A 15,585-nucleotide genomic window follows, 5' to 3' on the forward strand; every position below is an offset into this window, starting at 1 on the left:
TATTCCATTTTGAAAAAAGTAATAAAGCAATGAGTGTATCAACTGAAGGACAAAATTACAGTTCATGTTTTTTAGTACAATACCTTTTAATCCCTTAACATAGTCCTCCCAAGTTACTTCATATTTATTATTTTGACACAAACTTAAAAACTTCGCTATTGCTGAGGCAACTTAAGAACAGACTGAAAAAAAAAATAAATAAATAAACCTGATTTATGTCTGTTTGTCTACTGAGAGAGGGCATCCAGTTGTACATTTGGTTGGCGTGGTTGCCGCTAGAGCTCACCTCTACTGTGTGCAGTTTTGGATACTCTGTAGGGTGACACACTTTCAGCCTCGTGCCGTGTTTGTTGTTTACAGTACTTGAGAAAGTGGATGGTTATAGTGATTCTGAGGTTTATATTGAACTCATTGGTTTAGAATGTGAAGAAGAAAGTGATTGTACTTCATAGGAAGAATGACCCCCCCCCCCCCCCCCTCATGAACCGTGGACCTTGCCATCGGTGGGGAGGCTTGCGTGCCTCGGCAATACAGATAGCCGTACCGTAGGTGCAAATACGACGGAGGGGTATCTGTTGAGAGGCCAGACAAACTGCAGAAGAGGGGCACCAGCCTTTTCAGCAACTGCAGGAGCAACAGTCTGGATGCTTGACTGATCTGGCCTTGTAACTCTTAACCAAACCGGCCATGTTGTGCTGGTATTCCGAACGGCTGAAAGTGAGGGGAAACTTAAGCCGTAATTTTTCCCGAGGGCGTGCAGCTTTACTGTATGGTTAAATAATGATGGCATCCTCTTGGGTAAAATATTCCCGAGGTAAAATAGTCCCCCATTTGGAATTCCGGGCGGGGACTACTCAGGAGGACGTCGTTATCAGGAGTAGGAAAACTGGCGTTCTACGGATCGGAGCGTGGAATGTCAGATCCCTTAATCGGGCAGGTGGGTTAGAAAATTTAAAAAGGGAAATGGTTAGGTTAAAGTCAGATATAGTGGGAATTAGTGGAGTTTGGTGGCAGGAGGAACGAGACTTCTGGTCAGGTGGATACAGCGTTATAAATACAAAGTCAAATAGGGGTACTGCAGGAGTAGGTTTAATAATGAATAAAGAAATGCAAGTGCAGGTAAGCTACTACAAACAGCATAGTGAACGCATTATTGTGGCCAAGATAGACACGAAGCCCACACCTACTACAATAGTACAAGTTTATATGCCAACTAGCTCTGCAGATGACGAAGAAATTTATGAAATGTATGATGAGATAAAAGAAATTATTCAGATAGTGAAGGGAGACGAAAATTTAATAGTCATGGGTGACTGGAATTTGATAGTAGGAAAAGGAAGAGAAGGAAACGTGGTAGGTGAATATGGAATGGGGGTAAGAAATGAAAGAGGAAGCTGCCTGGTAGAATTTTGCACAGAGCGTTGTAACATTACGAGTCAAGACAGCTGTAACGGAACTTGAATAGCGTAAAGTTATCGTTAAAAACGCACGCCGCGCGATTTGTTATGATTTGGTCGGTCATAATAGTAGTAACATGCTTTTGAATACAATTAAAATATAACGGCGATATCTGTTTAGCGTTATTGGAAATAATATGTAATAAATTCATGGGTAAGGTAGCCGATCCTATAAGAAGAGGTAAAATTGGGCATATTAAGGTGTTTTGCTTTATATCGACTAAGCCGATGATACGGCGTCTTTTTTTCCGTTTACTCTTAGAAGAAGAAAAAAAAAAAAAAGAAAACAAGTAACGAAGTGCTAATTGTGCGTTGTGAAAAATATAGGGGCGAATTTTAAATAGCTACAGTGTATAATCAGACTAAAAAATGGACATTCAGTTACGTAAAATAGCGGACAGTGAAGTGTGGTCACTAAATTGAGTACACCTACAGGGCGGTAAATTCCGGGATAAGTCTATTCGCATCTCACGAGGGACGCGGTATTGAGACCGTTTTTTTTTTTTATTACATCCCGGAGAGCGGGCTTCAATTTATAAAAAGGAGAAAAGCTGTATCATTATCATTGACTGTTGGTGTCAAGCAACCAAAACTGTTCATCAAAGGGTTTCGGTGAATGAGTGGTGAATGCGAAATGAAACTGTGAACGAAGTTATGTTAAATAAAGCAGAAGAGACAAGACAGTTTGGTCGTATCTGTTATTATTCCATAGACTGTAACATTTCTTCTCGTTGTACAAAGCCTTTATAGACGATCGTCATGACAATTTGCTTTGAAGGGATCTCGTTACGAGTTAAGTTTTGGGGACCTGGTCAAGAGGGGATAGTTCGTAGATCTTAACTACTGCAGCTATTCTGGAATCAGGTGCTACCGTGACCGTTGTGTGTTGTCAATGGCTTAAGGTCATCATATCTCATGCTCAAAGATCGACGCGCCTTTCCTCTTGGTATAACGGTGTCTCACGGTAACAACGACAACGCCGACGGCGAAGGAATATACGGTAGAAGTGGCACCACAACGTGCGGCTCGATCGAGGAGGATTGCTGCATCGAGTCGAGTGTCATCCGGATTCACGAACCCTAGAGTTGGAAAATATTTTAGCAGCCAGTGAGTCTGTCCAATGAAAGAGGTATTCTTCAATAATCGCTAAATGTGAGCGATACTACCGGGTATGATTAAGATAACTGTATAATTATAAAAAAAAGGAAGTTGAGACTTGTGATTTCGGTAGATAAATATATATATAAATACATAGTGAAAATAAGTGTATGTCTTGGTAGTGAATAATCATGTCAAAACGAATGAAAAGAATACATGATAATGTGCAGTTGAGTAGAGTAATGAGTAGAGAGAGAGAGGAAAGTGAAGAGGATAGGGATGATGCATCCCATGAGCTCAATGTGGGACAGGAGACATGTACAGATAATAATACAGTTACTGATTTAGAGACGTTAGGAGATTCAAATACAATGATAAGTAAGGTAAGCAGCGTGGGAGAACATAAAGATCTTGAGGTTTCGGAAGTAGATCAGCAAGTTGATCCTCAAAATGGAAATATTAATCAAAAAATATTTGATATGCTGGTATCAATAAATACTCAAATGGGTGTAATGAATGGAAGATTTGGTTCACTAGAAAAAGATAATAAGCAATTAAAAGAGGACAATCAAAAGTTAAATGAAAAATTTGAGGCCAAATTTGGTTCATTAGAAGTTAAAATGGATTCTTTGGAAAGCAAGCTGAACACCTTTGATTATAAACTAGAAAATACTAAGAAAGAATTAAAGATGGACTGGGAGACTCAATTAAATGCGAAATTTGGAGAACTAGATGTAGAGTTTTCCAACACCTTAGAAAGGCAATATAATAATTTAATGGGAAAACTTCATGACGTAGAAAAGAAATATGAGGTAGTTTCGAAGAGTTATGATGGCCTGTCCAATAGGATGGTTAAGTGTGAAAGCAGCTGTTTCAATGCTAGCGCACAGATAGAAGAGCTTTCTAAACAAATAGCCGAGTTTGAGTCCGATGCTCGTAAGGGGATTGACAAGTATTTAGTAGATCAAACTAAAAGACTTGACGAAGATCTATCTGAATGGATAGAAATAAAAGGAAATGAAATTGTAGACAAGGTTAAGACTACTATTGGATCCCAGCCAAATGAAAATATCAATGATCACCTAAGTAGAAATGATGAATTAATTAAGCTCTTCACTAGCGAATTTCAGAAAATAAAAGACAAAATAGTTGATGAGTTACCTAAATGGCAAAAGGAAACCAATCATAAATTGGCGGAGTTAGAACGAAAGTCATCACAAAATTTGTTGACAGAGGACGAACGTTCGGAGAATAGGTCGAAAAACAACCGAACATGTGATAATACGAAGTACAATTGTGGTGCAAATTTGCATTGGGAAGTTGATGATTCGGTTGGTAAAGATGATGATTCTTTTGGTCAGCGAGGATATTTGTCTTCTTTAAAGGTGGAGAACAGCATTTTTAAAAGTAGACAATTCCCAACATTCTCCACTGAAAAGAACAACCTGCATCCGAAAATCTTTATCAATAATTTCAAAAGAATATTTCCACGTAGCTGGTCAGAACACGACCGACTTCAATTTATAGTATCCAAAATTACCGGAGAAGCCGCATTATGGGCCGCCGAAGTAAGTGAAAGTTGCCATACTTGCGCTGAGTTTGAACAACATTTTTTGGCTAAATACTGGTCGTCGAGTAAACAAGAGAAATTAAGAAAAGAGGTTTACCAACCTGAGTATTTTAACAGTAAAAGGAGTACTTTAAGGCAATATTTTGAAAAGTACATAAATAAGACACGTTATTGGAGTGATCCAATTTCTCACAAGGAAGTGATCAGAATTTTGAAGGGAAGGTTGCCCATAAATATACGTGAAAAGTTAATAAATATTCCTGACCACGATGTAGAACAATTCTTGTCGGTGATTGACTCTATAGATATGATTATGGAAGACGCAAGACAAATGAGTAGTAATCAAATGTCGACTCACACTCATAGTAATACGAGTAATTATAATAATAATTTAACGTATGATAATAATAATACCGAAAACCAGGTCAAACCCGCATCACAGGAGCGTGGACAATCTTCATCCTATGGTTGCAATAAAAACAATGATTATAATAAATATAGAAGAGATACTTACTGTGCTAGAGGTAAACCTCGATATGGTGACGCGAATGTGCATAGTAGTGATATTAATAAGAGTAACAGGTACCCAAGTGATGAACCCAATTGCATTCGACCTTGGGAAGATAATTCGAAGCATAATGTTCATCGGCAGGATGGAACAAATGCCCCGAGTCCTCATCCAGCACAAGGAGTTATACCAATGGGCGAAGGAGCCTCCAATGTGCGACGGGGTGAATACCATAACTCGGATCATACTGTACGGATTGTGGAAGTTCATGAACCCCCACCGATGACTCAACGAGATAGATTAAACTAATACGAGTCACCAAATGCCTTCCTAGGATGACTGGAAAGGAGAAGGAAGGCAGGCATCAATTTGAAGTGAGAGTATTAAGGTACAATAATAATCAGGATATAAGGAATGAGTTAATTGAAGAAAAACCAGAAGTTTCTAATAAATGTGGACAAATTTTACAGGCAATAATTCCAACAAGTATAAATAATGTTGATGTTGAAATATTAATTGATACTGGAGCAACTATTAGTGTCATGACGATGGACTGTTTAAAACAGATAAGCCGAGGGGTAAAAATGCCCACTTTTCCTATCACAGGATGTACCGTGTCTGGCGCGTTCAGCGCAAAACTGCAAAAAGTTGTGAAACAGGTACGTGTTGACGTTACAATACAGGGGGCTCAAATTGAAAGTACATTCCTGGTTGTTCCTAAAATGACAGTACCATGTATCTGGGGTTTGGATTTTTTATGTGAGACCGGTGCAATCATTAATTTAGAGAAAGGTGAATGTATATTTAATTCCAATGGTAATGTTTTGACAACCACCCTGAGAAAGGGCCGAGTAATTCCAAATCAATTGTGTATGAATCTAATGGTAAAATATGTCAGTATTGATGATGAAAATGTGTATGATATATGCCTTATTGAATGTTCTGAAGAAATGATGGATAAAATATCATTGCAGGAAAAGGTGTTAGAATCAGAATATTTATCTGTTATCCAAAGGGATGAACTGTACTACTTGTTGGAAGCATATCAGTCGATTTTTAGTAAACGTCCGGGTATAATAAAAGACTTTGAATACCATATAAAGACGTATGCACATAAACCCTTTTGTCGTACTTCCTATTCTATCCCACGGACAAAGAAAGAAGTAGTCAGAAAGGAAATCAATAAAATGTTAGAATGCGGTATTATTGAGCCCTCAGATTCTGAATATTGTAACCCTCTTGTGGCGGTAATTAAACCCAATGGTGACATCAGATTGGTGTTGGATGCCAGAGAGATCAATAAGATCATTATACCTGTACAAACGCGACCAGAGAACCTAGAAGAGTTAGTACAAAAGTTTTATGGTGCCCGCTTCTTAACTTCTTTGGATATGCATAGTTCATATTGGCAAACTAGAATATCGAAAGAATCTAGAAAATATACTGCATTCGTTTTTCTGGGCCGAAGTTACCAGTTTAATGTCATGCCATTTGGGTTGAAAATAAGCGGTGGTGTTTTCATATCGGCCTTAGATACCGTACTGGGCAGAGACCTTTTGAATGAAGTTACTTTATATGTGGATGATTTGCTAATTGCTTCTGAAACTTGGGAGGAACATTTGGACTTATTAAGAAGAGTTTTTGCGAAATTTTTGGAATACGGAGTTACTGTAAATTTGAGAAAATCCAAGTTTGCTCATAACCAATTGAAATTTCTTGGACATATAATCACTCCTGAAGGGATAAAACCAAATCCTAAAAAGATGGATGCGATTAACAGATGTGCTTATCCAAAGAATAGAACGGAATTAAAGTCATTTATCGGCTTAGTTTCATTTTTTCGACGATTTTTACCCAATCAGTTAGGAAGCAAAGACTGTTTGTTACGGCTGTTAAGAAAAAATGTCATGTGGGAGTGGAATTCCGAATGCACGCAAGCTTTTGATAACATCCGCAATGCTTTGACTAATGCTCCACTGCTACATCATCCGAGACTTGATCAAGATTTTTATATTGCTGCGGATGCTTCTGAAACAGGATTGGGTGCCACTCTTTTCCAGATGGACAATCCAAAAGATATCAGTACCATCAAAATAATTGGGTTTGCCAGCAGAACACTCTCTAGCTGTGAACGTGCATATTGTACTACTGAATTGGAAGTACTGGCCGTGGTCTGGTCTCTTAGGAAGTTTCGCTATTTTGTATATGGAAAGAAGATCATTGTATTCTGCGACCACAAAGCTTTATCTTTTATTTTAACAGGAAGGATGTTCCATTCACGTTTAACCCGGTGGGCCTTGCTACTGCAAGAATATGATATTACGCTCAAATACATCAGAGGGAAAGACAACATCATAGCTGATGCTCTTTCAAGACTACCGAAAAGAAAGAATAACAACGAGTGTGAAGAACGGACTATTGACTTTAAAGTCATGAATTTATCAAGGCAATATTGTGAGAGGCAGATTTCACAGCTATCTCGAAGTCTTCCACAACTGCAAGAAGATGATAAGTTGTGGAAAGCCATTAGGCATGCTGTTGAAAGCAAAACGCTAAGTCACTCTCAAGAACAGTATCAATTAAAATCCGGAATATTGTATCGGAGGAAGGATGAAGATGTTTGGAAACTTTGTGTTCCAAATAAATATTTAGAATCACTAGTATGGTACACTCACTTGAATTGGGGTCATTTTGGTTCCGCTAAATGTACAGCCAAAATAGCACAATACTGCTATCATCCAAATTTGGGACGTATAGCTACAAATATTATTAAGAAGTGCAAAATATGTCAGAAGGCGAAACCCATAAACTATTGTTGGAAGATAGAATTACATCCTATCATCCCACAACAACCTTTAATGTTGGTGTCATGTGATGTCTGTGGGCCATGTCCCGTGACACGTGGACGGTTCAAATATGTATTGGCTTTCTATGATCTCTTTTCAAAATATGTGAAATTATATCCTTTGAAAAATCTCCACGTTCGACCCATGTTACGCAAATTTATCAACAACTATATAACTGAGCTTGGCAAACCTATAATGATCTTGACAGACAATGCTGCTTATTATACAAGTAAAGTATGGAGAGACACTATGAAAGAACAAGGAATCCACCACATTTACATCTCAAGATTTTACCCTTGTGGAAATCCGGTTGAAAGAATCTTCCGAGAGTTGAACCGATTTTTACGGACGTATATACCCAAACAACATTATAAATGGATCGATTGGATTTATGAATTTGAGAAAGTGTATAATGACTTACCACACTTATCGACAGGTTATTCACCTAACCAAATAGTATTTGGTGAAAGTATTGTGCCAGAATGGATGAAGAAATTACCTGCGATAGAACGAAAGATTACCAAGAAAGAAGATATGGTGAAGAAGGTCTACGAAAACCTGAAGCATCAAGCACAATTAAGAAAAACCCGTTTTGATAAAAATGTGAAGAAAGTAGTCACATATGATGTAGGGGAAGAAATTTTATTGAGAAATCACCCAAAAGCATCAACCAGGAAAAGACTGAATAAGAAATGGCAATATTTATATACAGGTCCATATAAAATAATGAAAATACCTCATGAAGGGAGCTACCTCCTGGCAGATTGTGATACTGATGTAATTAAAGGCTTGTTCCCTCACATAGACCTGAAGAGGTATTATCAATTATGAGCAAAATATAGATTCAAGAAACACTGAATGATACCAAGACTACACTCAGTGGACTAAATAAAAGCACCAATGGATAAATACGTACTTATACTAACTTACAAAGAAAATTAAAGAATGTACCGACGATTTCCATGAGATACCTTCTTGGTATCAGCAACAATGACGACGCTGAAATACGATTTATCCTCTCACCGAACAGCGAGGATGGATGATTTAAAAGTGGAATTAAGAGGAAAAAAAGGACCAAATCCTCTCTGGTTAAACAAGTGGCCTGATAAGGGTTTTGGCCTAGGATGCCAATCATCGAACCCGGCTGTGATCCCTGCCTTGCACAGTCGGTTGAAGAACTGAGGGCTTCATCCAAGAAAAAAAATGTGGTGTGAAAATGAAGTGATTAGTGCGAAGTGTTCCTAAGACAACCTATAAACAAATGTGGAATTTAGTTAAGGGCATTTTGTCTAGGCCCATTAACTCAACTTAAATATTGTAGAATGTATGTACTGACTTATTGAGTGAATCTGAGAGTGAGTGTATTCGCCGAAACAAATACCCTCTCCTGTCACAGTACACACAAAAAAAAAAGCCTGTTCTGTCTGGAACCCTCTTCAAGACATCACAGTCTGGGGGGCCGTGTAACATTACGAGTCAAGACAGCTGTAACGGAACTTGAATAGCGTAAAGTTATCGTTAAAAACGCACGCCGCGCGATTTGTTACGATTTGGTCGGTCATAATAGTAGTAACATGCTTTTGAATACAATTAAAATATAACGGCGATATCTGTTTAGCGTTATTGGAAATAATATGTAATAAATTCATGGGTAAGGTAGCCGATCCTATAAGAAGAGGTAAAATTGGGCATATTAAGGTGTTTTGCTTTATATCGACTAAGCCGATGATACGGCGTCTTTTTTTCCGTTTACTCTTAGAAGAAAAAAAAAAAGAAAACAAGTAACGAAGTGCTAATTGTGCGTTGTGAAAAATATAGGGGCGAATTTTAAATAGCTACAGTGTATAATCAGACTAAAAAATGGACATTCAGTTACGTAAAATAGCGGACAGTGAAGTGTGGTCACTAAATTGAGTACACCTACAGGGCGGTAAATTCCGGGATAAGTATATTCGCATCTCACGAGGGACGCGGTATTGAGACCGGTTTTTTTTATTACATCCCGGAGAGCGGGCTTCAATTTATAAAAAGGAGAAAAGCTGTATCATTATCATTGACTGTTGGTGTCAAGCAACCAAAACTGTTCATCAAAGGGTTTCGGTGAATGAGTGGTGAATGCGAAATGAAACTGTGAACGAAGTTATGTTAAATAAAGCAGAAGAGACAAGACAGTTTGGTCGTATCTGTTATTATTCCATAGACTGTAACATTTCTTCTCGTTGTACGAAGCCTTTATAGACGATCGTCATGACAATTTGCTTTGAAGGGATCTCGTTACGAGTTAAGTTTTGGGGACCTGGTCAAGAGGGGATAGTTCGTAGATCTTAACTACTGCAGCTATTCTGGAATCGGGTGCTACCGTGACCGTTGTGTGTTGTCAATGGCTTAAGGTCATCATATCTCATGCTCAAAGATCGACGCGCCTTTCCTCTTGGTATAACGGTGTCTCACGGTAACAACGACAACGCCGACGGCGAAGGAATATACGGTAGAGCGTAACTTAACAAAGAAATGAAAGAGGAAGCCACCTGGTAGAATTTTGCACACAGCATAACTTAGGCAGGCAAAAAGGAATACAAACGTCCCAAAAATGAGATCAACAGGAAGTGCAAAATGGCTAAGCAGGGATGGCTACAGGACAAATGTAAGGATGTAGAGGCATATCTCATTAGGGGTAAGATAGATACTGCCTACAGGAAAATTAAAGAAAACCACTTGTATGAATATCAAGAGCTCAGATGGAAACCCAGTGCTAAGCAAAGAAGGGAAAGCAGAAAGGTGGAAGGAGTATGTAGATGGTCTATACAAGGGTGATGTACTTGAGGACAATATTATGGAAATGGAAGAGGACGTACTTGAAGATGAAATGGGAGATACGATACTGCGTGAAGAGTTTGACAGAGCACTGAAAGAGCTTAGTTGAAACAAGGCGCCGGGAGTAGACAACATTCCATTATAACTACTGACAGCCTTGGGAGAGCCATCCACGACAAAACTATACCATCTGGTGAGCAAGATGTACGAGACAGGCGAAATACCCTCAGAATTCAAGAAAAATATAATAATTCCATTCCGAAAGAAAGCAGGTGTTGACAGATCTGAAAATTACCGAACTATCAGTTTAATAAGTCGCGGCTGCAAAATACTAAAGCAAATTCTTTATTTACAGGCGAATGGAAAAACTGGTAGAAGCCGACCTCGGGGGAAGATCAGTTTGGATTCCGAAAAATGTTGGAACACGTGAGGCAATACTGACTCTACGACTTATCTTAGAAAATAATTAAGGAAAGGCAAACCTACGTTTCTAGCATTTGTAGACTTAGAGAAAGCTTTTGACAATGTTAACTGGAATACTCTCTTTCAAATTCTGAAGGTGGCAGGGGTAAAATACAGGGAGCGAAAGGCTATTTACAATTTGTACAGAAACCAGATGGCATTTATAAGAGTCGAGGGCCATGAAAGGGAAGCAGTGGTTGGGAAGGGAGTGAGACAGGGTTGTAGCCTATCCCCGATGTTATTCAATCTGTATATTGAGCAAGCTGTAAAGGGAACAAAAGAAAAACTCTGAGTAGGAATTAAAATCCATGGAGAAGAAATAAAAACTTCGAGATTCGCCAATGACATTTAAATTCTGTCAGAGACAGCAAAGAACCTAGAAGAGCAGTTGAACGGAATGGACAGTGTCTTGAAAGGAGAATATAAGATAAAAATCAACAAAAGCAAAATGAGGATAATGGAATGTAGACGAATTTAGTTGGGTGATGCTGAGGGTATTAGATTAGAAAATGAGACGCTTAAAGAAGTAGATGAGTTTTGCTATTTCGGCAGCAAAATAACTGTTGATGGTCGAAGTCCAGAGGATATAAAATGTAGACTGGCAATGGCAAGGAAAGGGTTTCTGAAGAAGAGAAATTTGTTAACATCGAGTGTAGATTTAAGTGTCAGGAAGTCGTTTCTGAAAGTATTTGTATGGAGTGTAGCCATGTATGGAAGTGAAACATGGACAATAACTAGTGTGGACAAGAAGAGAATAGAAGCTTTCGAAATGTGGTGCTACAGAAGAATGCTGAAGATAAGGTGGGTAGATCACGTATCTAATGAGGAGGTATTGAATAGGATTGGGGAGAAGAGAAGTTTGTGGCACAACTTGACTAGAAGAAGGGATCGGTTGGTAGGACATGTTTGGAGGCATCAAGGGATCACAAATTTAGCATTGGAGGGCAGCGTGGAGGGTAAAAATCGTAGAGGGAGACCAAGAGATCAATACACTAAGCAGATTCAGAAGGATGTAGGTTGCAGTAGGTACTGGGAGATGAAGAAGCTTGCACAGGATAGAGTAGCATGGAGAGCTGCATCAAACCAGTCTCAGGACTGAAGACCACAACAACAACAACAACAGGAAGAATGAAAGTGACTGCAGTTGGTCAGGCGACTGACTTTGCTCACCAGTGGTAAGAGAGAGATTCTGTGCTCTAGCCACCTCCTCCAAGATTTCCACTCACAGGAAACCACTGTGCAATACATGGTCTGACTTCGTCTATACGAAATTAAAAAATGACTTAAGTTTCATGATGAAAGTGTAATGCACTAGTGTACATGCAACTTTATGAATGGTGTTCTCAATAACAATTGTAACTACTTATTTTGGGGTTTACAAGTTATCTTCAGATGTCTATATGAAATGTCATTTATCAAAGGACTTTTACATTGATAAAAATACTATTTTTGAGAACATAAGTTGCACAAAAGGATGTGAATGGTTTAAAGTTATTTCCATCAACTATTTGTACATGTGAGAAAGTAGAACCGTGTCAGGCACAGCGCAGTGGAGGCTGAGATGGATGGTTGGCACACAGTCTGCAGACTCCCTTCTCACGGTTGATTTACTTACATTCTACTGCCCGAATTAGTACGTCTAGTTTCAAGTTATTTTTATCTAACAAATTCCCAGAAAAGCATGTTTAGTGAGTTATGCTGTTTCAGATAAATGCAGTCACTTCGCATTGAGGAACTAGGAATAAAGTAGAGAGTAAATTGGCCATTCAATCTTCTCCTGCTTTATATTGCCACACCTCTAACTGTCCCAAATAACCTCAATAATGAATTTGTAACTTACAAGCTAAATATGTGTACTTTATAAGCTTAATGGTTACGGGTGTTTGTATATCACATAAAATCCTAAATGAAACCAATGTATCGGTTTCGGTTTGCAGACTTGTTTGCCGAATTGGTGCCCATCGCCGTTCACCAGGCACTGGCTGCGTACGACGTCAGGAAGGCCGAAATCGTCAACTCCGAAGTGACGAAGCTGCGGGAGTCGACACAGTTCCTCAACAGGTAGGCCCGCGGCAATTGAGCGCCCGCTTTATAAATGTGTGTCTGCACGTTGAAGTGAGCAGGTCGATGTCAGTTGTGAGTTGTTAGGTTCGTCGGTATTGTATCTCAGCCATCGGACACCCAGTTTCAGTCCGGAGTGTCACAGCTGAGGTATGCTAGCTCGAAGCTTGTGGCAATCTCTCTCTCTCTCTCTCTTTCTCTCTCTCTCTCTCTCTCTCTCTCTCTCTCTCTAAGTTAGTAGCAAATTGCAAAAATTAATCCGGTCTTTTTCCTCATAATTTTGAGCATTCTAGCCATGAGGTGTGCACTTTTGGTCACTCAAACTAACCAAAACAAGTCTGAGTTATATAGCTTCTTTGTGTGTGGGGGATAGGGGAGAGAATGTCTCACCTTACATTTTAACTACAACTTTGACTGTAATTCTTCTGCTAATTATTGTTTGTAAATCAAATCTGAGCAGGTAAATGTCTCTCTTTGTGATTCTGTAATGAATTAAAGAGACCCTGTTTTTCAGTGTAAGCAACTACATCAAGAAATAAAGAAGCTGGTGGAAGAAGAGGGTGTGCATCATACTGGGAAAAGAGTTCACAGTAGACATTTTGATGCCTACATATATATACGTATATGTTCTTGTTTTTGTACCAATAAAATATCCCACTTTTACTTGTAACATGTAGACTAATTAATATCCAGCCTATTGTTGTTGCAGATCTAGAATATAGTGGTATTTTCAGTTGAACACAGAAAGCTTTTTGTATAAAAGTTTACAGAATTTGGTCAAAAAATGAGATTCTTCTTTCTCTGGCAGCATAGTTAAGTGTGTAAAGCAGCGAAAACAAATCAAAATATTGCTCGACGACGAAACTGGTGGTGGTGGTGGTGGTGGTGGTGGTGGTGGTGGTGGTGGTGGTGGCGGCGGCGGCGGCGGCGGCGGCGGCGGCGGCAGCAGCTTATGTGCACTGCTCGGTACAATTTTTGCTGTCAACATTTCTTTTTATTATATTGTGAAAGAGAGCACCGTCTAAACAAAAATGTAATACCTGTTTGCAGGTGACATTCATAACTTTGCACGCAGTGAATCAGTGACTTCAAATAAATAGCCTCTATGAAGAATGTGACAGAAAAACATAATAACATGTTCAAACAGTGCCTATCACACACTGTTATCCTAAATCTACATCTACATCTATACTCTGCTCCCCCTGCGGGTTCGGGAGTAAGAATAGGCCCGCGGTATTCCTGCCTGTCGTAAGAGGCGACTAAAAGGAGTCTCAAACGTTTCGGCCTTCTGTGATGGTCCCCTCTTGGGTTTGACCTCCTTTTTTCCAAATTTCCGTTGTTAGTGTGTGCCATTTGGGGAAGGACACCTTACGTGGTGTTTTTCTATTGGTCCATCATGCACCACCATCTTGCATGTTACCTATTGTCGTGTGTGGGGGGGGGGGACTACACCCAACATCTTCTGGGTTGTCTCCTTCTCGTCTTGTGCGCAATCTTCTTCTTCGCGCCCACGACAACTGTGGACCCTTTCAACACCTAAAATCCAGCACGGTAGCCAGTCCGTTGTGGTGGGGTCGTCATGTACCCTCTTGGTGGTAGCCCCCTGACCACGCAGGGATCGCACTACAGATGCCTGAGCTGTTTCCTCCCCATGCATGCCAAGGAGTATGTGCCCATCTTGTCTGGGGCACGGGGACTCCGGGCAACGGGATATCGGCCAGGTACCCGTCGATTTGGCTGGGTGGCGCCCTTGGGGAGAGCCCTCGTTCGGAGTAGGTGGCATCTGGGCGGATGTGGCGCAATGAAGCGCAATAAATCACACCCAGCTGGTGGTCGCACGGCCACCAGCGTCTCTAAGCGAGGTAGAGTAGACTTTGATGCTGCGCAATATGACCCTCAGTCGTTCCCCTCGGTGGCTGCGCCATGGGAGGGACGCCGATCTAGTGCCGAGCGGGAGCCTTACGTACCGCAATACCTTGTCTGCAGCAGGACTGATGGTGACTCCTTTCTTACGACGAAGCCTCTGTTTTTTGTGGAACACCTGGAGGATAAGTTTGGGGAAGTGGCGGGGTTGTCTAAAATGAGTAATGGTTCCATCCTCCTCAAGACGTCCTCCCCAGTCCAGTCACGAGCGTTGCTCTTGTGTGATAAGCTGGGTGACGTCCCTGTTACCGTCACTCCCCACAGTAGCTTAAATATGGTCCAGGGGATTATTTACCATCGTGACCTCTTGTTACAATCCGATGGGGAGCTGAGAGCCGACTTGGAACGACGTGGTGTACATTTTGTCCGTCGTGTACATAGAGGACCCAAGACTAACAGGGTGGCCACCGGTGCCTTTATCTTGGCCTTCGAGGGTGATGTCTTGCCCGAGAAGGTCAAGGTGATGGTTTACCGTTGCGACGTCAAGCCATACGTCCCTCCCCGATGCAGTGCTTCCAGTGCTGGAAGTTTGGGCATATGTCCTCCCGTTGCCCATCCAGCGCTACATGTCGAGATTGGGGACGCCCCTCTCATCCCGATTCTCCGTGTGCGCCTCCGCCTGTATGTGTCAACTGTGGGGAGCCCCACTCTCCATGCTCGCCGGATTGCCCCGTTCTTCACAAGGAGCGGAAGGTCGTGGAATTTAAGACCCTGGACCGGCTTACTTATCGAGAGGCAAAACTGAAATATGAGAGGTTGTATCCTGCTTCCATTCGAACATCTTATGCTGCAGTCACGTTATCGTCGCCCACGCGAGCGACTGTTGTCGCCTCATCTGTGCCGCCT

The 15,585-nt window shown here is 40.6% G+C and overlaps 1 protein-coding gene across 8 annotated transcripts in view; it reads left to right on the forward strand.

Moving 5' to 3' along the window:
- Nucleotides 1-15,585, forward strand: part of LOC126215386 (programmed cell death 6-interacting protein) — a 168,801-nt gene that overhangs the window by 44,628 nt on the left and 108,588 nt on the right. For all 8 annotated transcript variants that reach the window (XM_049942088.1, XM_049942089.1, XM_049942094.1 and 5 more), the window contains exon 8: nucleotides 12,693-12,816. In XM_049942088.1, coding sequence (XP_049798045.1) covers nucleotides 12,693-12,816 — 124 coding nt within the window. The remainder of the gene's footprint in view (nucleotides 1-12,692; nucleotides 12,817-15,585) is intronic.

This window comes from Schistocerca nitens, chromosome 12 (genome assembly GCF_023898315.1).
Source record: "Schistocerca nitens isolate TAMUIC-IGC-003100 chromosome 12, iqSchNite1.1, whole genome shotgun sequence".
Classification (NCBI taxonomy): Eukaryota; Metazoa; Arthropoda; class Insecta; order Orthoptera; family Acrididae; genus Schistocerca; species Schistocerca nitens.